Source organism: Micropterus dolomieu, linkage group LG15 (genome assembly GCF_021292245.1).
Source record: "Micropterus dolomieu isolate WLL.071019.BEF.003 ecotype Adirondacks linkage group LG15, ASM2129224v1, whole genome shotgun sequence".
NCBI classification, from domain to species: Eukaryota; Metazoa; Chordata; class Actinopteri; order Centrarchiformes; family Centrarchidae; genus Micropterus; species Micropterus dolomieu.
Genome location: NC_060164.1, coordinates 4,146,564 through 4,172,240, shown reverse-complemented (window position 1 = coordinate 4,172,240; position 25,677 = coordinate 4,146,564). Strand labels below are relative to the sequence as shown.

The 25,677-nt window shown below is 40.1% G+C and overlaps 2 protein-coding genes across 2 annotated transcripts in view; one reads left to right on the top strand and one right to left on the bottom strand.

The window, feature by feature from the left end:
• LOC123984474 (opsin-VA-like) overlaps nucleotides 1-5,029 on the bottom strand; it is a 13,868-nt gene extending 8,839 nt beyond the window's left edge. The window contains exons 1-3 of the mRNA XM_046071387.1: nucleotides 4,911-5,029; nucleotides 4,660-4,855; nucleotides 4,434-4,553 (exon numbers count right to left, since the gene is read on the bottom strand). Coding sequence (XP_045927343.1) covers nucleotides 4,434-4,553; nucleotides 4,660-4,855; nucleotides 4,911-5,029 — 435 coding nt within the window. The remainder of the gene's footprint in view (nucleotides 1-4,433; nucleotides 4,554-4,659; nucleotides 4,856-4,910) is intronic.
• Nucleotides 5,030-15,374: 10,345 nt separating this feature from the next.
• On the top strand, nucleotides 15,375-24,004 carry fam98a (family with sequence similarity 98 member A). Its single transcript, XM_046071155.1, has 8 exons — nucleotides 15,375-15,547; nucleotides 16,250-16,398; nucleotides 16,763-16,897; nucleotides 18,644-18,825; nucleotides 19,851-19,931; nucleotides 20,030-20,146; nucleotides 21,740-21,907; nucleotides 22,665-24,004. The coding sequence occupies exons 1-8, from the start codon at nucleotides 15,510-15,512 to the stop codon at nucleotides 23,322-23,324; spliced, it is 1,530 nt and encodes a 509-aa protein (XP_045927111.1). The 5' UTR covers nucleotides 15,375-15,509; the 3' UTR covers nucleotides 23,325-24,004.
• The last annotated feature ends 1,673 nt before the right edge of the window (nucleotides 24,005-25,677 follow it).

Below are 25,677 nucleotides of genomic sequence, written 5' to 3'. Positions count from 1 at the left end.
CTGACGTGAATCTCTTACTGATCCTTTTAAATGACACAGTTCACACACCTGAAGATTCAGAGGTCAGCAAAACTGCCCCAACAAAAAGCACTTACTGTATTGAGAAACAAAGTTAGTGTCTGTGTTCAGGTAATAATAAAGACTAAATGGAGATGTTGATGAGAAAAACTCTGTTGCATTCAATCCCATCAGATTGACAACCCAACTATAAAGTAATTTCAAAGCATTAAAAAACACAGTTGCTTAAGTTAAAGTGTATCACTCAATGAAATTTGTCTCTGAATTGTAGAAGTAATTTCTTCAAACAGCTCTGTGGAGGCAGAGTCGCAGTCTAACACACTGCTCCTCCATTTCAGGAGTTACTTAGTGAAAACCCTATAGTGACAGTGTCTCTCTCCCGACCATTGAAATTATTTAAATCAAAAGCAAACAGAAGAGGTGCTGTGCATAAAAAACTTAAAAGCACAAGAGCAATAGTGAAAACAAATAGGAAAATTAAATGTGGACTCTTGAACATCAGATCTCTCTCTTCTAAAGGTGTACTAGTAAATGAACTAATATCAGATAATGATATTGATTTATTTTGTCTTACTGAAACCTGGCTGGGTGATGGAGGATATTTTGGCCTAAATGAATCCACCCCTCCCTGTCATATATAATACTCACATTTGTTATGACCCTGGGGTCATATTTTGTTATTTATTTATCTCTCTCCTTGCACTGTCAGCTCTTCTTCCTTAGAGTGTGTGCAGGTAATAGCGAACAGGTTCGCACACTGGATTGGCCCTGCAGAGGTGACTGGAGACTCCTGATTGGTCACCTGGATGACAGCAGCCATCTTAAGCCCCACTGACAGGAACTCTTCTCTCTCTCTGCCATTCCTAACCTGAGCCTGTGTACTATGTCTGTGTTCATTGTAAGTAGAGAACTGTTGTGAGTATATTAGACTTAGATTGTAAGTGAACACATTAGACTTTGTAAGTATTTTACCTTAGTCATTCTGATTATTGTCTTATGACAACCTTGTTTTGTTGGCTTTGCCATTTTGTTTGCTATGTAGCAATTTTCTTTGTTGCAGCTATATTGTGTCAGCTACTAGCAGTGAGAAGCCCTTTTTGTTTGCACCATTTTTTTCTCCTGTTTTTTGAATTAGAAGCCTAGTTTAGAGCTTTGTCTTTTTTTTTTACTTTGTTTTTGGGTTTAGGAAAGTTTTAGGTTTTCTTAGAGTGTTTTTGGTGTTGTTGTTTTGGGCACTGCTCATCTCCGACGGTAAAAATAAAACTGCTCAGTTGTATTTACTGTGTTCTGGCCTTGTTGGGGATGGGAAGACTGGGAAGCCACGCATTTGTTACATCCAGGATACCCATAGACCTTGAGACGTAACCCGCTCTACCGAAAATTGGGTAATTCTTTTTGACCCAACATCTGGGTTAAATATCTGACCCAAGTGTTGGGTTCAAAAACATTGTAGTTAATATAACCCGACTTCTGGGTCAAAAGAACAACCCCAATATCTGTGTTGAAATAACCCAGAAATTAGTTGGTCCCTTTTTAACCCAGGAGTTGGGTCAAAAATAACCTAACTTGGGTTACTATGCCAGTATGCCTTATTTCAGAAAATAACATTAATTACATTGTATCTGTCACTGTGTGGTGCAGGCAGAAGAGGAGTCATCCAAAGTTCCAATTCAAACGTTTTACTAATAAAGTAACTCCAAAAGGTACAGGCAGGATGTACACACACTAAACAAGACTACAAAGTAGAACGGCCAAAGACTGACTGAACTGAAGGAACTAAATACTAACACAGATGAACTTTGATTAACAGAACACAGGTGGAACAGATGATGATGGTAATAAACAGTTATTTCAAATAACTGTTGTGAGAAAATTCCAGAACAACTGCGGGGTGGTTGCTATACAGTCATGCCAATAAAATTCATTTGAATTTGAGAGAGAGAAAGCCAACCCTATAACCCAGAACATGGGTTACTCTTTGAAAAATAACCCAGAAACCCAAACAACCCAGGAATTGGGTTAAAATATTAGCCCTATAACCCAGAAATTGGTTACTCTCTGAAAAAATAACCCATAATTTTAACCGAATATAACTAACCCAGAAAATGGGTTCAATTCAGTTCAATTTTATTTATATAGCACCAAATCACAACAACAGTTATCTCACAGCGTTTTTCATAAAAGAGCAGGTCTAGACCGTACTCTGTGATGTTATTTACAGAAGCCCAACAGTTCCCACCAAGAGCAAGTACTTCGAAGGCTGCATTTGAAGACTGAATACATCAAAGTCGATGCGACTAGGCTGTCCCATTTCGAAGGCTCCTTCAAATGCGACCGAGAAATGCAGCCTTCTTTTCCTCCGTTTGGAGGATCCAACAGCTGGATCCTTCACAGCCCCAGGTATCCCGAGATTCATTGCGCGCCGGTTGATTGTCCCAGTGTAAATAACGGCGTTGGCTGTGGCTGTGGAGTTGAGCCCCCCAGATTTTACCTATAAATGTAAGTATTGGATTTCAACTCACTTCAAAAGCCAACTACACAAATGTAAAAATAACAAGAGGCATAAAAGCGCAATGTGTCATTTAAAGAATAGTATTGTGGAATAAGTTAACGTGAGTTAAGTGATTAACTGGTGAGCTAACGTTACCTGAGGTTATTGATGTGATAACGTTAAATGCAACTCGGCTAGTTACAACAAGTTAAGTTACAACCTCAAAAATAAAGCCTTTAACGTCTTCACTTAAAATCTGAGAGGTTCAGAGTCAGACCTACGTCTTACCGAGACTGTCGCAATATTATACATCACTTATACTTCATATTATGTACATAAAAATACCACGTAACGTTAGACTAATTTAACGTTAGACAGGTTGTGAACCCTGCTTGGTTTTCAGACAGCTGACGTTTAACGGTTGCAAAAACGTTGGGAAATAGTACACGGTTAACATCACTAGGTTATTTTGCGATTTATGCTACTTACTGTTTGGTGATGTGAAGCAAAAAACTTACATGTTGTTTTGGTTTAGGGAGCAAGGAGCAAACTGCCCTCTTTATTAAACTGAGGGAGGAGAGCGACCACCTCTTCACCGGGACAAAATTTTCTGCCAGTGTGGCTTGGAGGTAATTAAAGTATCGATAGCCCTTTTGTAATATCTGCATTTAATCATCTTGTACTTAAAGTTACTGTTAAATGAGCCCCTATCCTATACAAAGCCTTTAACAATAAGACAACTAGTAGATGGGGCAACCTTTTGTTGGGTTTTTGTGTCTCCGTCCTGCCCTGTCACCTTTTCCAGTCTTCACAAAATTACCATTTCTTTTGTTTCTCTGTGATTAGGACAATTTTGGAGAAAATGGGCCTGTGGAGGAAGGTGACTTCCCTCCAAGCAAAAAAAAAAGTGGGACAATTAAAAAAAATAAAAATACAAAGTATGTATGTGTGATTTTAAATTTATATATTCTGTATATATGCTTTTATAATTTTTGTATAAATCGATCACTGTGTAGCATAAAGGGAACTACAAAGTGCATTCATCTTACAACTCTGTTTTAATATAATACATTTACCTTGTACATGGTCATGCACGTTAATAAACATAGTTGCTGAAATTTGTTTTTCTGCTGTTGTTATTTACCATGATTGATTTCCTGTGCCTTAGGATTGCAAGTTTCCGGGGTCAGGAGAGGGTGTAGGGGGGAAGCCCACTGCTGCAACTTGGCCCTGGTTTGTCCTCATGGATGAGGGACAGAGGCATTCCACCACCCCACCTGTCGTAATTGCCTCTATCCCTGAGGACACACCAGGGCCAAGTAGTGCAGTGGGTGAGAGAGAGGCAGAGGAGAGGAGTGCACAGGAGAGCAGAGAGAGGATGGACAGGCTGTTCTCTCTACTAGAGAGACTTGCCGAAAAAGAATCCTTAAATAATAATATATATAATATTTATTAATCAATTAAAATAAAATATTTGTTAAATAAATTATATTATTATTTATATCTGTATAACTATTTACAAGATATTTACAACATTTATTCCACTGAGCAGGGAGACCCTGGTGATGCTGCCACAAGACCCTGGTCAGCATAACATCATCTGGGGTGGTCTCCAGAGTGTGTTGCAGGTGAGGATGCATCTCTCCACTGTCCACTGCATTGTCCATCAATGGGTTTGCAGGGCTGAGTCAATTGACGGCTGCCATGTCACTAAGATGTTTTAGTAAGAGGCAGAATAATAGGCTGTGCACACAAAATACTAGTTCGCAATCTTATTTTGACAAAATAAATCACACAAAATATTTCAACAGGCAGAATTTACCGATCTTTTACTAGCCTGTTAAAAATATTGGTGGTCAGGGAGCACCTCCTCAAGGGCAGACACCTCTGCAGACAGCTGGTCACGCCAGGGAGCACCACTGACCGTCTCCAAACCGTTCTCCCCCTCATCCTCTGCCTCATCCTCCTCAGGCTCATCCTCTGGGGCCACAATGTCACCAGCCCCAAGGCAGATGTTGTGGAGGATGGCACATGCTGTTATGACCTGAAATGGTTAAAAATATATTTCAGTCTGAAAAAAAAACATTTATGCTTTTTGATGAATCAGTCTGTTGATTTACTCATTAGTATAATTTAAAAAAAATACTGACGTGAGGTACAAAGGTGTGGTGCACCTCCAGCGCTTGCAGCAAGATGGCCCGGAACCTGGTCTTCATCATCCCAAAAGCACGCTGGAGCGTGCCCTGGAGTGATGGCTGTTGAAGCGCTGGGCTCCCACACCTTGTATTGGCCTCTTGTAAGGAGTGATGAGGGGGAGTGGGTGCCGGAGGCACGGTTACCCTCCGTCTGCAAGGATGAAATGCCGGTAAAAAAGGCTCTGTGTCTTGCCAGTCCTGCAAACCCACGGGATATCGGTTGTAACTCATCCTGGCTCTTCGGTAGGTGGATGACCTTGTGGCGAATGGCCAGCACCTCCTCAGTGACTCTGTGGACGATGCGGTGGACAGTGGATCGAGGCATTGCAAACACCAGCCTGTATGATGTCCCACTTGCTAGCAAGAAGAGAAACACCAGGTTCTCAATCGTGGCACCCCATCTGTGTCTCCGTTCCTGGTTTAGGAGGCCCAGTAGCACTCCCAGGGCCTCCCTGCTCAACCGGAAATCCAGCTTGGTAAAAAAACCAGTCCAGCACTGGAACACTCAGATTTATCCTGCAGTACAGGGGCCTGGGGTGGTTTAGGGATACAAGGAGAAGAACAACTGTTATGAAGTGTAGAGAGATTAGTTAGATAAGGCTTGTATATCTTTCTATTCAACTTGCTTTAGCTGATCAATGACAAAAACAGTGTCAATATTTTAATATTAAAGTAAGGTTAGGTTTTCTTTAAATATGAAATTATGTTGTTAAAGTGAAATGGCAGTAGCAATAAACTACGTTAACTGTGGTTAACATCACTGTTAGCTTTCAGAAGCCTATAGTACCTAAATACATATAAAATGTAATGTTTCTTAGTTTCTTAGGCTTTACCCTGGATATAGACAACCTCTGGTGTGGTCACAAGACTTGGGCTCTCAGAAATCTGTTTTTATCAAATTTCCCTCAAGTGATGTTTGATATTTTTATACAACAAGTTTTCTTAACTTTTAACTAAAAGGATTACTGAACTCAAAGGACTGGATGGTTTTTGAAAGAGCTGATATTTGACGGATCTTCACCAGCCTTGGCCTTCCTCCTGTTGAGTGATTTTGCCTGAGTGGATCACCTGGCCAGGCCTCTGGCCTCTTTACAATCCACAATATTAAAATATTAGTCTCCAAATTCGTCTCCATGCCGGTGGACCGCAGCTATGAAGGTTGCTAGGCGACAGGAGCGGCACTTCCCCACACGTGGGTATGGGCGGGGTCAGTTGATGACGCAATAGACAGTCCTCCGGTCGGTTCGGCCTTTTGCGGCCGTATCCATTCGTAGGCCGCATTTCTCCTGTGTTAGCTTCTCTGTACTGGCTTCCAGTAAAATCCAGAATATAATTTAAAATCATTCTTCTCACCTACAAAGCTCTTAATGGTCAGGCACCATCTTATCTTAAAGAGCTCATAGTACCTTACTACCCCACCAGGTAGTAAGGTTCCTAGAGTCTGTGGTTCCTAGAGTCTCCAAAAGTAGACTAGGAGCCAGAGCGTTCAGCTATCAAGCTCCTCTCCTGTGGAACCAGGTTCCAGTTTGGATTCAGGAGGCAGACACCATCTCCACATTTAAGAGTAGGCTTAAGACTTTCCTCTTTGATAAAGCTTATAGTTAGGGCTGGCTCAGGTTAGTCCTGAACCATCCCTTAGTTATGCTGCTATAGGCCTAGACTGCCGTGGGATTTCCTATGATGCACTGAGCTCCTCTCTCCTCTACTTCCTCTCCCTCTGTATGCAACCTCATCCCATTATTGCATGTTAACACAACTTTCTCGTCCCTCTCCTCTCTTCTCCTATCACTTCCTGCAGGTGTTTTTGGCTCTGGAGCTGTGGGAGTCTGGATCTGTGGTTGCGGGTCACCTGCTGCCCCCGTGTTCCTGCTCGACACCCTCTGCTGCAACGATTGTTACTAGTCCTATTGTTATTATTGTTATTATAATCATTAACATTATGATTGTTATCATTAACACTACTATAAATATCTGTACCATTATTCATTCAGTCTATAGCAACATCACCTTTACTGTCTGTACCTCTGTGTGTATATTGTGTAGGCTGCCTCCCTCCCCTCTCTCTCTCCTTCCATCCTCTCAAATTCAAATTCAAATTCAAATTAGCTTTATTGGCATGAATGTGTAACAACAATATTGCCAAAGCATCATACATACTACATAAGAACAATCAGCCCCATACATTTCATTAAACAAGTAATTAAAGCGTAAAGTAATTAAAGCGTAAAGTAATCAAAGCGTATTTGTTTTAAAAAAAGAAAAAATATTATAAATTAAAATAAAATAAAGAAATAAAACAGTAAGCGTGTGTGTGTGTTAAAAAAATAAAAATATATTAAATATAAAATAAATAAATGATACAGTAAGTGTGTGTCTGTGTGTGTGTGTTAAAAAATACAAATATATTAAAAATAAAATAAATAATACAGTAAGTGTGTGTGTGTGTGTTAAAAAATATATATATTAAAAATATCTCTTAAATTAAATAAAATCTCTCTCTCTCAATCTCTCTCTCCTTCCCCCCCAACAGGTGGAAGCAGATGGCCGCCCACCCTGAGCCATGGTTCTGCTCGAGGTTTCTGCCTCTTAAAAGGAAGTTTTTCCTTGCCTCTGTCTCCTAGTGCTGCTCTTGGTGGGAACTGTTGGGCTTCTGTAAATAACATCATAGAGTACGGTCTAGACCTGCTCTTTTATGAAAAGTGCTGTGAGAGAACTGTTGTTGTGATTTGGCGCTATATAAATAAAATAGAATTGAATTGAATTTAGGGGATGGAGTAGTAAATACTTCTGGAAAGGCCCTGGCTGCGTCCGAAAAGTCTTTTTTGCTTAGGAAGTTTCCTAACTGAGTAAAATGACCCAGAAGTATTTCAGTGGCAGCCATGATAAGAGCTGTTCGAATTCTCTAAAAGCTAAGGAAAGGTGCCTCAATACTTCCTTTCATATCTCCTTTAGCATAGGGTATACCTACCTTTATGAAAAGAAAGGAGATAATGCCGTCCCACAATTCCTTGTGGCCGCAACATTTAAAGCGATGCACGTTCTCAAACTCAAATGATAAAATCAATCGACCACATTTAGCAAAATCCTAGCAATACAGACGCACATTATGATTCTTGAATAAGACTCACAATTTCCTTCTTTCTTTTGGTTTGTTTTCTTTTGCATTTGCTGTAATCTGTTTCAACACTATTTTCACTTCGATTGTTGAAATATGCTGTAAAGTGTTTTATTTTCTACAACAACAAAAAAAAGAAATCGCAGACCATGATGGATAAAGGATGTTGATCAAGTTACCATTGGCTATTAAGCCTTTTTTCTCTTACGCCATCCATCGTCAACCGCTTATCCTGCTTACAGGATCGCGGGGGGCTGGAGCCAATCCCAGCTGACATCGGGCGAAAGGCAGGGTACACCCTGAACAGGTCGCCAGTCCATCGCAGTTCTCTTACGCCATAACTTGCTAAAATGCATAGCCTTTGTCTTGAACTGTCAACAATAACTGAGACCTATATGCAAGCTGTTATAGTCTTGTAAAATGATCAAAGTGAGGATAATGTTGCAGCGTGTAGGCTCACGTTATGTATTGCAGCCTTCAGCAATATCATTAATTAATTTTATTTCAGTCACAGATGCTGACACCCTCACCTTAAAATAAAGGCAATGATCATGCTGCAGTCAGCGTTGATCAGTGACACACTCCTGCTTCTCATCAGCTCATCAGCCCTGCAGTATATCAAGCCCAGTTTTCTAGTCATTCGTTGCCAGATTCTTCAGTTAGCTACTGTGGTGGTTACTGTCAGATTAACATTGTGAATGTTCTAGTCTTTGGGTTTTCCTCATAGTTGTTGGTTTGCTTCTCCGAGTAACTCCGTCGTTCTTCGTACCAGAACACCTCGTTCTTCTGCCTGCCCGCCTGCTCTTAACCTGCAACTCCAAGCCAGTCACGCCAGCTTCATTCATTCACCCAGTCTGCCATGGTTTCCATCAGCCATCATCGCGTTCTGCTGTGTGACTGCCATACCAACAAGCTTGGGCCTTTGGCGTTGTGGTCAAGTTGCATGTTGGGTACCCTGTAGACCCAGGTTGAAATCTGGGTGGGATGACTGCTCTTGCCTTTCTGTCACAAATACATTTTATTTTATTACTACAACCTGGTTCAATCAATCTTAAATCTCATAATATACAAAGATTTGAGAGAGAAGTGTCTGTATTATTCCGCACTAAAAAAAGGTGAGGATGTTGCATAGCTCTATGTGAGTCATTAACAAGGGTGTGCTACTGCAACTTGGGCCTGCACGCCTGATAAGTAAGTAAAGATGGACTGCATCTCTATACTATTCCAATGCATGTTGGCAGTGTAAGAATGCATGGCAGGAATCAAAGGAAACCATCATTACCCACGTGAGGATAGGATATACGTGTTACGTTCAGTGGTGGTTATGGCAGAGTAGAGCAAGTTGGAGGACCCAAACGCAGGACACATAGGCTAGCAGGTAAAGTTCAGATGGTTTATTCCAAGCAACAAACTAACTAACGTACAGGACTAGGAACTAACTGAACAAGACTACAGAGAAACATAGAACCAAAAACAGACTTAAACAGGAAAGACATGAACACAAATACCACACTCCTAACAATACGGGCTTGAACTCTTTATAGCACACCCAAATGATTTATGCACCTACTGTAATCAGTTGAACATACAGTACTGTGGTGAAGTAAATTTTAAGTTTAAGATTTGATTGACATTCAGATCCAGACCTTCTTACTCCCTGTAATCTTGTGTTTACCTCTACCTTCACCGCTGGGACATTTTAGTAATGAACTAGTTAGTAATGAAGTAGGCTAAGTTACTGTTTTAAATGGATGCTGTGTTTATTTTTCAGTCGCTCCATGGTAACTTTCCTGACCATTTGGGAATTTTAATAAAACTTTACACTAAAATAGCCCCATGTTGCACACTTATTTTGATTATTAATTTGTCATTTGGTTATTTTAGATACATATTTAAATAGATTTTTTTTTAGAAAATATAATATATTTTCATAATGAGATCCTTCTTATATTCTATTACTTTCATGTTATGTGACCCAATTAATTACCAGAGTGTGACTACAGAGGTCACACATCTTAATTTAATTTGAATATTAGCATATTTTTATTAGCCTAATAATATCTTAACAGCAATATTCAAATAAATTTCAGCAGCTTTCATGTTATGTGAGGCAGTGGTTCAAAATCAATACCATGGCGTGTAATTATATATGATGAAGCAAAACACAAGATTGCATAATGAAACCATCTTTGAAAGACATCACTGAAAATACATAGGCCTACTAGGTAACTACTAGTAGGTAACTACTCCAAAAAATAGAGGCTGGAAAGGTGGATTTTGGAGCGAAATGTTTGAACACACTCGTACTGAGAAATGGTAGAACTCAGAAAAGAACAAACAAGCCCCCATTTTCTGGGCTCAAACGTGTGGGACTTGGCGGTTGGCATAAACTGGTTTGTGACTGGACTAGAATGGCGACTCAGGAAGTAGAGAAAGATGGGGAAATGGATTTTGGCGACTGGACTGCAGTTGCTAACAGGAAAGGACAAGGAACAGGGGTAAATTGGAAAGGAGATGTAGGGTGGATTTTGAGTCAAGGAAGTAAATGTAATTTGGAAGAGAACAGTTCCGATGAAGGGAGTGGGTTTGTGCGGAAAAGGGCTGTGAGAGAGGAATTTAAAATCATCCTCAAGTTTAGAAAAGAAGACGAGCATGTTGGTTTAAGTCCAATAGCAGTATCTAGGGAATTAAAAAAGAAGCTAGGAGATGTGGAAATGGCAAAGATTTTGAGAGATGGAAGCTTGTTGGTAACATGCAAAACGGAGGAACAGAAAAATAAAGCCTTGCTAGTCGAAAGTGTGTGCAAGAAAATAATTAGTGAGAGAAAGACTTTGGGTGAGAGTAGAGTAACAAGGGGAGTGATAACAGGTTTCCTGTAGAAGAAGACTTGGAGAAACTCAAACGCAGTATTAGTGGAGGCGAGGTGAGTAGAATTAAGAGACTGTTGAGAACAATGAATGGTAAAAGGGTTGAGAGCTTGTCTGCTCTTCTGGAGTTTCAGGAGTCTTTACTTCCAGAAAGCTTTCCAGTTAGGCCCTATATTCCTCCACCACCACGCTGTTACAAATGCCAGAGGTATGGGCATAGATAGATAGATATATAGATACTTTATTTATCCCGAGGGAAATTCAAGTATCCAGTAGCATACGAAATATACATACATTAAACCTATATTAAAATAAAATATTAACAACTTATAACACAGTAGCCACAGTAAACAGTGCAAAACCGTAAACAGTATAGATGGAGTGCAAATGGAAGTAAAAAGTACAGATGAAAGTAGAAATTGTTCTTTTGTCTATTGTCCTCCCTGCCATGACTAGGAGCTGTTGTACAGTCTGATGGCCAGGGGGACGAAAGAGTTTTTACGTCTGTTGGTGTATAGCAGCATATATAGCAGCAGTTTGCAAAGGGAAGCAGAGATGTCCCAAATGCGGAGGTGAGCACAGAGTAGAAGAATGTAAGGAAAATGTGCAGGATAAATGTTGTAATTGTGGTGGCCAACACAGGGTAACATGGTGGATGTGAAGTCAGGAAGAGGGCTGTGGAAATACAGCAGATTAAAACAGTTAACAACATAAGTTATGCAGAAGCAGTGAAGAAAGTACAAGGACAAAGAGGAAGGGTTGATACTGACAATGTTATCCAGGTGTCGAGAATAGACGCAGGTCAAACAGAGAAAACAAATACAGAACTGTCAGTGGATAAGATTATTTTGTTTGTGGCCTATGTGATCAATTGTACTGGAGGAGAGCAGAGAAGTTTTTGGCCATAAAAGATGTATCTTGGGAGCAAATCAAAACAAGACTTGAAGCAGATGGGAAAGCGGGAGGCCCAGGTGATAAGACAAGCTGATTATTGTACAATTGAATGCAAAAAGCTTAATAGCAAATGGTCAGGAGTTTAAAGGATTTATTAAAGATTTGAAAAATAAACCAGAAATCATATGCGTTCAAGAAACATGGCTTAAATCAGAATTAGAGTTTGTTATTAAAGGATGTGATAGCATCTGTAGAGATAGAGGGGAGGGTAGTGGAGGAGGATGTATAATGTTTATAAAACAAGGAATGCAATATAGAGTTTTGAGGAAAGGAAAAGAGTTGAAATATTTAATAATTGAAGTATGGACTAGAGAAGGAAATATCAATGTTGTTAACTTTTATAATCCATGTAATAAGTTGTCATTAGAGTTGCTGGAGGAACTGGTGATACAGTTAGTAGGGAAGGTGATCTGCTGTGGGGATTTTAGTGCCCATAGCACATTATGGGGTAACTGTAATGATACTAATGGAACAGTGATTGAGGAGGTGATGGAGATGACAAATTTAGTGTGTTTAAATGATGGAAGTGGTACAAGAATTAATACCAGAACTGGTACAGAAACAGCACTAGATCTTACATTAGTTAAAAATTACATTATAAAAAATTGATAGAAATAAAGATGTTGATAATTTAAATGTTTCATTTTATAAAGTTGTTGTAGAGGCTGCAGAGAAGTCAATAAAGAAGAAGGCAGGTAAGCGCAAAAGTACTATTGTACCATGGTGGACAAAGGAATGTGAAAGAGCGATAAAATCTCGAAATAAATCTTTTAAAGCGTTAAAAAGGAATCACTGTTTTCAGAATCTTATTGATTATTAGAATTTACAAGCAAATGTAAGGAGAATCATAAAAACTGCAAAGAAAGAATATTGGAGGAAATTTTGACAGACATTGGTAAAGTTTGGGGTATGATAAAAAGAATGAATGGGATAAAAAGAGAGTCTGGGTACCCAGCCTTAAATGATGGACAAACAATAGCAGTGAGAGATGAGGAGAAAGCAGAGATGCTGGCTAAAACTTTTGTAACAATTCACAGTTCAAATAATATTAGTGAAGAGGGAAAAAGAGGGAGGGAAACAACAGCAAGGGAGAGTGAAGAGTTACAACAAGAAGAAAATCCTAATGACCTATTAAACAAACCCTTTACAATGACAGAACTAAAACGCAATCTCCAGAAAACCAAGATGTCAGCACCAGGAAACGATCAGATTTGTTATATAATGATAAACCAGCTCAGTGAAAATTCAAAGGATGTATTACTTGAACTATATAATAAAGTATGGGTGGATAGGAAACTGCCACAGAGCTGGAAGGAGGCTGTGGTAGTGCCAATACGCAAACCAGGAAAAGACTGTACAAATCTGGGGAATTATAGACCAAACGCTTTAACATCCAACATATGTAAAATAATGGAGAAAATGGTAAATGAAAGGTTAACATACTGTATGGAAAAGAAAGGATATATAGCGAAATACCAATGTGACTTTAGGAAAGGAAGAAATACAATGGATCCAGCTGTATGTTTCGAGCATGAAATTAGAAAAGCACAAGTAAGCGTGTAGTGGCTGTCTTCTTTGACATAGAGGAGGCATACGATATGATGTGGAGAGAAGGATTGTTAATTAGACTGTCTCAATTAGGAATCAAAGGACGAATATAAAGATGGATGAAGGACTTTTTACAAGGGAGATTAATACAACTTAGAATAGGGAAGAGTTATTCAAGAAAATATATTGTTGAGAACAGAACACCTCAAGGGAGCATAATAAGTCCTTTATTATTCTCCATAATAATTAATGATGTTTTCAGGGAAATAGAGAATGGGATGGGGTTTTCACTTTTTGCGGATGACTATGCGATTTTTACAAAGAAAAGAATTGGTACTGAGGTAAAACTAAAGTTATATCATCAAGAATTGGAAAGAGTGAAACAAGTTTTGGGGGTTATGGTTTGATGAGGGAATAACATGGATATCAAGCACATCTCTCAAAAAGTTAGAAAACATTCCGTTTCAGGCTTTGAGATTATGCACAGGGGCCTTTAAAACAACTCCAACGGCAGCATTACAGGTGGAAATGGGAGAAATGCCACACAAGTTGAGAAGAATACAGCTGTCTCTGAATTACTGGGTTAATTTACAGGGCCATAGTGAAGATCACCCAGCACAAACCTTGTTGGGAAAAGGAGAGGAGGGAAACAAAAAGCTTTGGGTGGACAGTTATACAAAAAGCAACAGAGTTAGAATTAACTGAATTAAAATTCAGTCCAACAGTACCACTGCCAGCAGTACCACCTTGGGTACTACCTGAAGCGACAGTAGATCTTACACTATTAGAAAAGAAAAACAAGGACAGGGACAGGGACAGTTTATTTTGAATTCACATACTATACAGGTGAGTTTGCATGTTCTCCCCGTGTCTGCGTGGGTTCTCTCCAGGAGCTCCGGCTTCCTCCCACCATCCAAAGACATGTGGCCTAGGTTGATTGGTGACCCTAAATTGTCCTTAGGTGTGAGCGTGAGCATGAGTGGTTGTTCGTCGAAAGTGCCCTGTGATGGACTGGCGACCTGTCCAGGGTGTACGCCGCCTTTCGCCCAATGCCAGCTGGGATTGGCTCCAGCCCCCCGCGACCCTGTACGCAGGATAAGCGGTTGACGATGGATGGATACTATACAGGCATATATTAATAGTTACCACAGTTACATCCAGATCTACACAGATGCATCAAAGAGTTTAGTTAATAAGATAGGAGTAGCTTTTATTGTTCCAGAGTTTCATATTACAATAGAGAAGAGGATTAGTGATAATGTATCAGTACACACAGGAGAAATGCTAGCAATTCTGTTGCAATGGATAGAAGAAATAAGACCACTGAGAGTGATTATTTGTTCAGATTCAACTTCATCACTAATCAGTTTACAGAGCAGTCACCCAGACAGCAGAGCAGACATTTTGATAGAAATGCAGCAAACATTATATAGAATTCAAATGATGGGCATTGCAGTCATATTTATGTGGGTGCCAGCACATATTGGAATCAAAGGAAATGAAATGGCAGATAAGGATGCAAAGGAAAGAATACATCAATGTGGCAGTTAACATCAGTAAGATGGAAACAAAGAGCATTATTAAACAGAGGCTGAAGAAAAGATGGCAAAAGCAATGGGAGGAAGAGAGGAAAGGACAGTGGTTTTACATAATTCAGAGGACAGTGGGAGAAATGAGATGTGCAGGAAGAAACAGGAGAGAAGAGACACTTATATCAAGACTTAGATTTGGGCACACAGGATTAAATAGCACTTTATTCAAAATAGGTAAACATAAAGTACTGTGGGCAACAAGAGACAATCGAACAGGTCATGGTACACTGTAAGAAGTATGAGGGGAAAAGGAGGAAATTATCCAAAACCTTACAATGGAAAGAATACATTTTCATTTAATAGAAATTCTTAGAAAGAACTCAAGAGATAAGTGCTATGGAATTGTTTTTCATTATCTTAGAATAATCAATATGATTGAGAGGATCTGAATCTTTTTTTGTTTTTGTTGATTTGTTTTTGCTTTTTTTGGTATAAAATAAGTAGTAGTCATTCAGATCCAACACTCCATACCAGTTGGTGGCGGTAATGCACCATTTTGTTGTGTGCCAACCGCCAATACATTTCCATAAGGAAGAAGAAGAACCTAGAGGCTTGGGCTTGAGTAGTTTAGAGTCCGGTAGGGGGCGGTAAAGCATCGCTAAGATGGTTTGCCAATCGCCAATAAATCCAAAGAGGTAGACGAAGTTAAACGTGTATCAGCTGAGCTGGCGGATGTGAAAACCTTATTTCATAGTACGTGATTTTAGAGTATAACGACAGATTATTGGGATGGAGAATGACATTCTCGTCTCTCTTGAAGATTTAGGGTAAGTCAAAAAACGTAGGCCTGATATGTCTGCCGCCTTGTGAAGCTCATGTGCAGAAGCGGCCGTTCCAATGAGCAGCCTTGCCTGTCTTTCGTTGGCCAGCGCATAACAGTGCAACGTTAGCTTGCTTTAGCAAAACGGCTAACGTTCATCTGATGGTGACGGATTTCTTTTCATAGCTATTATGTCCACCGTAGCCATTTATGTGGGTGCCTGTATTAATAGACCAACAGTCTGGTTTTACATGTTGTGCCACAAGCTGCGTCAGCTAAGCTACTCCCGTCATGATTCATACCAGGAGAGCGCCAGCACATTCCTTTCTACCAACCAGTTGTAGCCCCACTTTCTAAAAATAAATGAGTTGTTGATTCAGTGTTTCTTGGTTAATTACTCGTATGCTGATATATCCACTGGCTTCTCACAAGTAATTAATAGAGGTCCTGCGCCAATTTCGTGCTTTAGCCACATGTATGCTTCGCAATAAGAAAGACTTCTTAAATAAACCGATTTTAAAATGTAGTTTGGTGTCACTGAGGAACGCAGTTTGTACTTTACAACAAGTCTTGAGTGTCAAACCTGCACTAAACCAAATCTCAGTTCTTCTTATCATCACTGCCGTGCTGCACTGACAAGGGAAGAGTTGTGGTTCAGATTGAAGCTGGTTTTAGTTTCTGAATGAGCTGTGTGTTGGTGCCATTGTAGGTACCAGGGCCCTCTGTTGGAGGAAGGGGCTCTGGATTCTGCTGTGAGCAGAGGAGCCGCTTCACCTGAGTTCACTAAGCTCTGTGCCTGGATCATCTCAGAGCTTAGACTGTACTGCAAGCTGGAGGAAAATGTCCATGCCACCAACTGTAAGACATATTTTATCACTGTTAAATGAGGTTGCACCTGATGCAGAGTAAAGAGAATGGATTGAGTAGTGAAAACACATAGCATATAAGCACATAACATAATGCTAGGGGGATATTTGCTTTTCTTGCTAGCTGAAGGCATAAAAAAAAAAGTTATACTTCAATGAAACATGCTATGGTTTGTGTTTTGTGAATAATTATTATTATTATTAAGCTTTTATGGTAGAAGTTCAAAATCAGCAGTGAAGATTATTGCCAAACACGCAATGTAGGTGGATGTACTGCTTGGTGTGTGTGAGATGTACCCAGACTATTTGTCTTACTCGCGACACGTTTGGTGTGTTTGTCCTTCTACCCCTCCCAGGTCCGAGCGAGGCAGAGAGCTTTCAGCTGGAGATGAGCGGTCTGCTGTCAGAGCTCGCCTGTCCTTATTCTATCCTCACCAGTGGAAGCATCACCCAGAGGCTTCTCAACAGGACCGACTGTCTGCTTCTCCTCAGTATGATAACAGCACTTTGCAACATCTCACTTTAAAGAGCAATTTAACCCTGAATCTTTTTATGGAAGAAAAGCATTGCTGCATTGACCCGTCGTGGACTGACAGGTTTCAGCCTGCTGTGCTATATTGTTCTGTACCACACCCAACTTTGATAAAGTTTTGCGCAGTCATATTGTGAACTGCTGTGCGACACTGGGTGTTGGCATTGCATGCAGCCACCACTAGATGCCAGCATGAGCAGCCTGTGTGCAGTTACTTTTTCAAGGCTGTGCATACCCACACAGCAGTTTGCAGTTATTCTGGCTGATTAGGCCTCTGCTCATGTGGAAGTTAGATGGAGCAATGCTGAAATCAATTCAGGTATATTTATATAGCACCAATTCCTAACAAGGGCACTTTTCATATAGAGCAAGTATAGACTGTACTCTTTGTAATACTATTGGCAGAGACCCAGTAATTACCCATAATCAAAAGTAACAGGATATAGACGGAGATACGGAAGTCTAACAGTCTGTGCATGTCCAGTTGCCCTGCAGAGAGATCTAGTACCCACACCAACAGTCTATGCTGACACATTATATGTCCACTCTACAAATATCCTCACCCTCCCAGTTTTCTTCATTCAAACCCACGTAATGGACACATTCAAACATTTGTCTTTGTGTAAAACGTCATTATGTTTGCATGTGCCATCCCCAATATGGCCACTACCAGAGTAAAAACTGTTACTGTTGCTACTGTAACTGTACTTTTAGGCCATGAAGTTCGGTGAGCTCACTTAATTCCCAGCATAGCCATTTCCACCCTCCACCTGAGCAGATGTTTAATTAGCAATAACTAAACAAACACAAGAATGTGCAGGGCCTTTTAAAGGACCAGGCCTTCTCCACAGCAGACATTTTGACTTGTTGTGGTAGCAAAAGCACGGGTGGAACGCTGGCTCTGTTCCATTTAAATATTCTAGTGAGTAAGATGCACAAACCCGGTACATTGGAACTGATGCATCTAAGTAGAATATAACCATCAACATTGTTATTAACTCTGGCTGTAAGGTGGTTGTTCGGTTAATTAATCAACAACACAACAATGGACTGGCAGAATTCTTCACAATTTTAAAATTAGCTGGGGGCTGGGCTAAAATCAGGTCAAATGTGCTTGCGCTTTCACACAGAGATCCCGCAATAAACTTGGAAATAATGCTGAACAAAATATTATGGCTTAATCCTGCATTCACATAGCAATCCAGCTTTCCGGGACTGTGGGGGACAAAAAAAAATGCTGACTTCTAACTACAGCATAGAAATTCCGCAGCTGTTCACACAGTCATTGTTCCGGCTCTGTTACTTCCAACAATCCCGGCCCCCTTTCCCACTCAGTACCTTTCAAACAGCTGATATATTGGCATAATAATCCCGGAAAATAAGGCAGTGTGAAATCACCTTGTATGTCTGCTTGGCTTAAATATAATGAAGCCATAATCATTGTTGTTTGTTACACCTGCACTTTTCCGGCTTTTGGAATGGCCAATGACGGGTAGATTATCTTTATTCCATAGCAAATACAGCTGAATGATACACCCTTATGTAAATCCCTGGTGACTGTTTGTGTTCTCTTGTCACAAGGCAACTGTTTCAGCCAAATTTTTAAGTTGTTATCTAATTTCATATAGCATGGAAACAGTTTTAAATGACTTTCTGAAACCAAAGATTCTGCGGCAATTACAATGTTACCAAATGTTTATTTCAGCCTTTCTGGTGTCTGAATTGGAGGCATCAAGGATGATTCTGGTTAATAAGCCTGAGAAGAAAGCCCAGGAGTCAGGCAGCCCTCTGTTCCAGGAACTGAAGGGCATCTGCATGGCGCTGGGCATGTCCAAGCCTCCAGCCAACATCACCATGTTCCAGTTCTTTAGTGGAATTGAGAAGAAGGTCAGTTGGTGACTGAAAAACTGAACAGCATCTAATAGGGTTAAATGTTTATTTCAAGCTGGTCGTGCTCTTTTAATTCCTGATAATAGTTACCGAAAAATCCCTTGCAGTACCACAGTGCAAAGTGGAGTGACTTTTATGTGTTATGATGGTCTGAATCCTTTTTCACAGGATAATTAATTAGATACAAAATGCATGTCTGTTTCTCCATTTTATAAAAAAAAATTCTAGCAGCCCATTGGTTATGTGAAACATTCATTCATGAAGCACAAACAATTTAATCAGCCTCGTTCATGTTTCCAGCAGGTTGTCTGCGGTGTGTCTGACTGGTAGTTGTCGGACAGTTGACTTCAGGAGTTGATGCAGTGACATGTAACTGTGATCTCTGCAGTTAACGCAGTCCGACAGTAACAGTCGTTACAGTTACCTCGTCAGCTGAAAGTAACTGCGCCTTAAGCCCCTCTTTCTTTAGGTTGTACCGCTTCTCAAGCTACAAGCAATGTGCACAAAATCCCTCAGCATCTACCACATTTATAGGCATTAAGTCCACTATAAAGCAAAGCCTCTGCACATCCCTACAGCCTCTTGTAGCTAACACAGACACAGTGTTCCACTTTGTACTTGCACTGCAACTGTCGGGTGGTGACTTTTCAGGTGGTGCAACATTGACGCTGTACTGGATCTGTATTTAACAGTGTTATGCCCTCTTTGTCTTGTCTTACTTTGTCCTAATGAATGCTTTGTTGCCACAGTAGTTTTTCTGAACTTCTATGGTGAAGTGCATCCTCTTGTGGTCTAAAAGTTAGTATACGTGAGCTCCGGAGAAATTTTACCCAAATTATACATTGTCTGTTAAATTCTTAACAGCAATTAATAGATTAATCATCAACATCCCTAGTCTAAACATAGGGCCATGTTAACCACAGTCACTGCGTGAGAAGAAATCTAGTTGTACACGTTTCTATTCTTGTCAATGTGGTTGAATGTATTGATTTCCTATTTGATCTAATAAAATTTTTGTGTAGCTGAAAGAAGCCATTAGTAGAGCCCCACCAAATCACGTGGGAGAGCCTTTGATGAAGAAGGCCCTTGGACCTGTGCATATGGTAAATACTGAAAAACAATGAAGAAATACAATATAATTGAGGAACACTGCATAAGTGAATGAGCGTTAAATTAATATTCTCTTCTACTTGCTTTTCAGGAGAAAATTGAAGCTATAAACCAAGCACTTATAAATGAGTATGACGTGAGAAGAAAAATGTTGTTGAAACGTCTCGATGTGACAGTGCAGTCTTTTGGTTGGTCTGACCGTGCAAAGGTATGTGGAAACTTGGAACCTTCTAAATGTGAAAAGGGTACAATGCACTGAGGAAGCACAAATAAAGGGCCCCCTCAAAAATCAGATGGTTCATCTCAAGGGGTACTTCCTATTAAATAAACAAATAAAGTAGGGCTGCACCATATTGGGGGATGGGGGGGGGCGGGGGTGACAGTGCAGTAGCTTTTTTTTCTGCGGTATATTTTGCAGTATAAAAAAATGCATACATTTTTACCAGATGACTTCAATTGCTCTAGTTGAAAAGAATTAAGCATCCTAAAATTGTTGGGGTGATTTTGTAAGGAAAATGCATAGAAAATAATAACAAATAAACCTAAGAAATGTCTTTTTAGTCTGAAGACTTCTGTTTAAGAACAAACCATAAACTGTAAACGTACTTTAAACAAAATGATAAAAATAAGAGCAGTTATACACCTGCCCCCTGAGTGCTTTACAAAAGTTTCTTTTTGCAACCAAATCCAATGTTGAGATGGTTTTCTCCTGTTCCTCGCTTATTTTCAAGTCAACAACCAAAAGGGGCGGGGCCTATTTTGGCTGTTTAATAAACTGATCATTGTGATTGGCGGTTCGCTGTGCATGCAGGGCCTGCTTGTCGCTCACTAGCAACAAACTGTGTATCCAAGAACCCTTAAATCAGAGTAAATGATGTTACATAAGACAGATTTGTCTTGTAGATTAGTCAATGAAAATGAGAACCGAAAAAGTTGAGGTGGTTGACTTAACTTAATTTGGTTGGACTATTGCGCATGGACACATTGCGATGACGAGGCTGAAACGATATATTGTGAAGCCCTAAAATAAAGAATTTTAAACATCAATTCTTTGTACATTTTGTGTTTGCTTTAGCAATAATTAGGCCTGCCTTGTCCATGTGTCTGGTCTTTGCTCTACTGAGGAGAGAAAGCAGAGTTTGTTATGGAAGAACGGTTTTTTTTGTTGTTGTTTTTTTAACAAGTAGAGATTGGAATGGAAAAGGGAAATACAGCCAAAGATACACTAAAAACATGTAGACAAATGAAATATTAATGTTTCTGCAAGAATCATTTTTTGTAGAACATCATCAAATGGCTTGTTTTGTCTGGTAAACAGTCTAAAATCTAAAGATTCTCAGTTTACTGTAATGTATGACAATGACAACCAGCAAATCCTCCCAATTTAGAAGCTGGAACTGTCAAATGTTTGGCATTTCTGCTTGAAGATTAACTAATTGATTATCAAAATAGTCAGCGATCATTTTCTGTTGGTCGATAAAGTGACTAATCTCTGCAGTTCTACACTTAATCATATTCTGATCTGACTGCAGCCACACACACACTTTGGACTTGATTCTTCCCTCGGTCCTCTCAGTATCTGATAACTGTTGATGTTCAAGTACATGCGTCAAGCAGGATTTAAATCAAGTAGTGCTTCTGCATGCCTGGAACAGAATTTCTGCAGTAAATCCCAAATGGATTATGTCACACACAATAAGACAACATAAAATACAGCCTCTGGTGATTAATGTTTATGTTCCAAAGAAAAGATGTATTGCTTTCCAAAAATGAATGATTTCCTCTTTGTATCTTATTACAGACGCATTCTGAAAAGTTGGCCAAGGTTTATCAGCCCCTTCGTTCTGCCCTCTGCACCAAAAGTAAAATCTCTGTGGCCCACCTTCTTGCTGCTCGACAAGATTTCTCCAAGATCCTACGGACAAGCAGTGGCAAAATAAGAGAGAAGTCTGCTTGTGCCATTAATAAGGTGGGTTAAACACAGAGGTCACAACATTTCTTTTATTTTTTTTTTATATATTCCATATGTTATTTTATCACTTTTTGTTTTGCTTATACGGGATGCACTAATGTAAATGTTCTCGTGACTGTTCTGTGTGTTGTCTAAACAAGTGTTTGATGTGTGCTAAAACCTACAGGCTCAAGCAGATATTTGAAGTAAGCATTGCTGATGCTGATTATTGCTATTCTTTTTAGCAACAGAGGCAGTAATTGTGTCGGTTTTATTTATGGGACACAGAGCCATGTGTGCCTCCACTTAAAGAATGGGTGTGGAGTTATTCAGTATTTTTCTTATTGTCCCAGGAAAAGACCGAAACCATCAATGTTGTGGTCTTTTATCACAATGCTGTACAACTCCCATACTCTGTCTGTAGATAGAACTTGCAAAATTGCGATGTTGCTGCAGCAAAATACTTAAGTGCAACTGTCCACATATTCACAATGCACACAGCTTTTAGCATATTACATTACTCAAACAGGACATAGTGCATTTGTAGGGGACGCTTACCATACTGTACTACAGCCACATATTAACACACATTTGGTTTTTCTAAAAAAAACTAAAAGGATAGTATTAGCCAAATTGTGCTCCAGCATCTGTTTTTTTTAATGACCCTTTCCAGTCTGTCAAACTGATAGAAAATGATTCTCATACAAACAGAAAACAAAAGTGGTATCACATTGACTAGCAGGCTTGCTTTTGAACTGTCTTAACGTTTCCTCAGGTCCTAATGGGCAGAGTACCAGACAGGGGAGGCCGACCCTGTGAGATTGAGCCGCCTCCTCCGGAGATGCCCTCCTGGCAGAAGCGTCAGGATGCTCCCCAAGGCGGAGGACACTATGGTGGGAGTGGGCACGGAGGTGGCAGGGGGGGCTACGATCACTACTCCCAAGGTGGCCGAGGAGGATATGAGAGAGGAGGCGGAGGCGGACATGGAGACAGAGGAGGTAGAGGAGGAGGCAGCAGGGGGGGGAAGGTGCAGGGAGGCTGGGGAGACGGAGGTGGAGGAGGAAGAGGTGGTTACAACCAAGGCTACTACCAAGATGCAGGAGGCCATCAGGGGGGAGGAGGGAGAGGCGGTTACGGAGGAGGAGGGAACAACCAAGGAGGCTTCCAGGACCCTGGTTACCACGGTGGGGGAGGAGGCGGTTACCATGACAATTACCACCAAGATGGAGGCTGGCAGCAGGAGAGACCCGCGGGTCGAGGGGGTCGAGGGGGCAGGGGAAGAGGAGGCCGAGGAGGAGGGGGACAAGGTGGAGGCTGGGGAGGGAGAGGGGGCCAGAATTTTAACCAAGGAGGACAGTTTGAACAGTTCTTCCAACATGGCGGGCAGCACTACAACCAAGCTGGCTTTAATCAAGGCAGACACTACACTAGTTGAAGACACAGTGTGGGGCATCGCAGCAGAGTCCACTCAGATCGACTGAATCAAGCTGAACAGATTTTAAATGCCTTATGATTTTTCAGCACGGTTAAACGTTGAGTAAAATGTTAAATGAGGACGTGGACATGCAAACAGATACTAAAAACACTCACTGCAGGCTGTTATGGAATTCTTGCTTTAATATCAAGGGCACTTCTAATGCAGCCATTTGCTTTTTCATAGTAGTGTTAATTTTTTCTCTGCCTCCTCGATACAAGTGTTCAAGCCAACAGCTCTGTTATAAAGGGTTAGTCAATTAGTTGGACTCTGCTGTGTTGACCTCATTTTGACACTTGATTAGCCTTGGACTTTTCTTTTTTTTTCTTTTTCTTTTTTTTTGTTTGTTTTTGGAGGTAGGAAAGGTCCTAAGATTTCAGTGTTGCACCAACTATAAGTGCATCTCCTTATTATATGGAGGATTCTTGAAATCCTTAATAGTTTCATTGAATTTGGTGATTACTTGACAATGGCTTCATCTCTCCAGTCTACATTTTCTTTCAGTGGATTTGACTGGAATCTCCTTTGTTATCTATTTAAAAGATGTCATCTTCCACTGCTCATGGAAGATTGTGTGCATATAATCACGGATGTTGGAAGTTTGCATGGATGTGTGAATGAGCAATAAAGTCTTAAATGAGCACATTATCATTTCTTCATTCAGCTGTTGTATTGCCTAGATGAAGGAGCTGTAAAATGTTTAGGAAAAAATTGATTTTTAAATATTGACTGTACAGATGATGTCTGCACATGCACAAAACTGCCACTAATTCACAAATAAAATGTATCATATGTAAATACTTTATAAAGTATTTTATCAAGTCAAAGCAATGGACAGTATAATTTGAATTCAGAATTTACCAAATTACATAGAGAATTGTTTTTGGCTTGCATTTATTCAAATTTCAAATATTCAAACTCTTTATAGAGCTTTTATTTTGAAGAAGTGGGCATGCGCATAAGGGTAATTTAATTCATATTTTATGTCTGGTACTATTTGTATTAGTTGCATCCATTAGCTCCTGCACATTAATTTATGTTGCAGATTAGTGGTTTGAAATATATCATTTAATAAGTGATTTAAAACTACTGACCAAATGTAGACCTTTATTTTGAATTATTTTCTCCAGAAAGTTTCCTGATAGCGATCTCCGCATACAGGCTGGGAATTTCTTATGAAGTCTGACAGGATGACATGGAGGGAGATTTATTGTGACCACAACAGCATTGAGTTTAGTGAGGAAGATGGGAAAAGGGACAGGGAGTACAGCCAGGAAGGTGAGTAGCTGTAACAGGAAAAAAAGGACAGGGATAGCTCAGAGAATGGGGAGTGGGGGTGGAGAGGTGAGAGTAAAGAAAGTTGATCCACTGATGCTAACAAAAAATTAGAGGACAAGTTGGAGAAGTGAATAATACAAGAGCTTTGGGAGATGGAAACTTGCTTATAGTGTGCAGCATTAAGAGCAGATGGAGAAGTCAAAATAGTAATAGTGGGGGTGCAGAGGGTGCAAGGGAAAAAAATGTGGATTACTTTGTAAGGAACTGCTGGAGAGCTTGAAAAGGCAGAATGAAAAATTGCTAAAAGGATAACATGCAGAGAAAAAATAGAGGACATTTCAATAGTCTGAAACAAAGGTTCTCCCACCGGAGACAGAGTTCAAACCAAAGCCAATGAGATATTTTAACTGCCAGGGATTGGGGTATGTGACTAAGGTGTGCAAAGGGAACAGAAGATGAAGATGCTAGATGTGGTGGGGAGCATGAATAAGTGTGGAGAGGGAGTGAGACCAAAAGCCGTGTTTTGACCAATTGAACTATGTCTAACTGGTAACTGGGGAGGGAACCACAGTCTTTAATGAAGCTGTGAAGTGAAGGAAAAGTGCAGAAGCAGTTAAGATGGCCGGACAGGAAAAACAGGCGGACGCACAGCCACAATAAAAGGGCAAATGACAGTGAATATAGAGCAGAGAAGAAGAGGTTGGGAACGTTGTAGCAGACGCGAGTTGATTGCTAACGCTTTTGTTATGGGACACAGTTCTAGGGCTGCCCCAGGCTAAAGGTGTTCCTAGTCAAATAGTTGTCACACGTTTATGATATTAATTTAATTATTTAACTATATATTTTGTGGGCATCAGAAAAGGATTTGAATTCCATAGCTGAGACAGGATGTTTTAAGTAACATTGGTATCACTGTGCTACATTACAGAGAAATACGAATAATACCCAAATAAATATGGGTATTGAGTGAATGGGGAAACAAGAGGAAATAGACACGAGGTATTAATGACCAGACTAAGAAACAATACACACACAA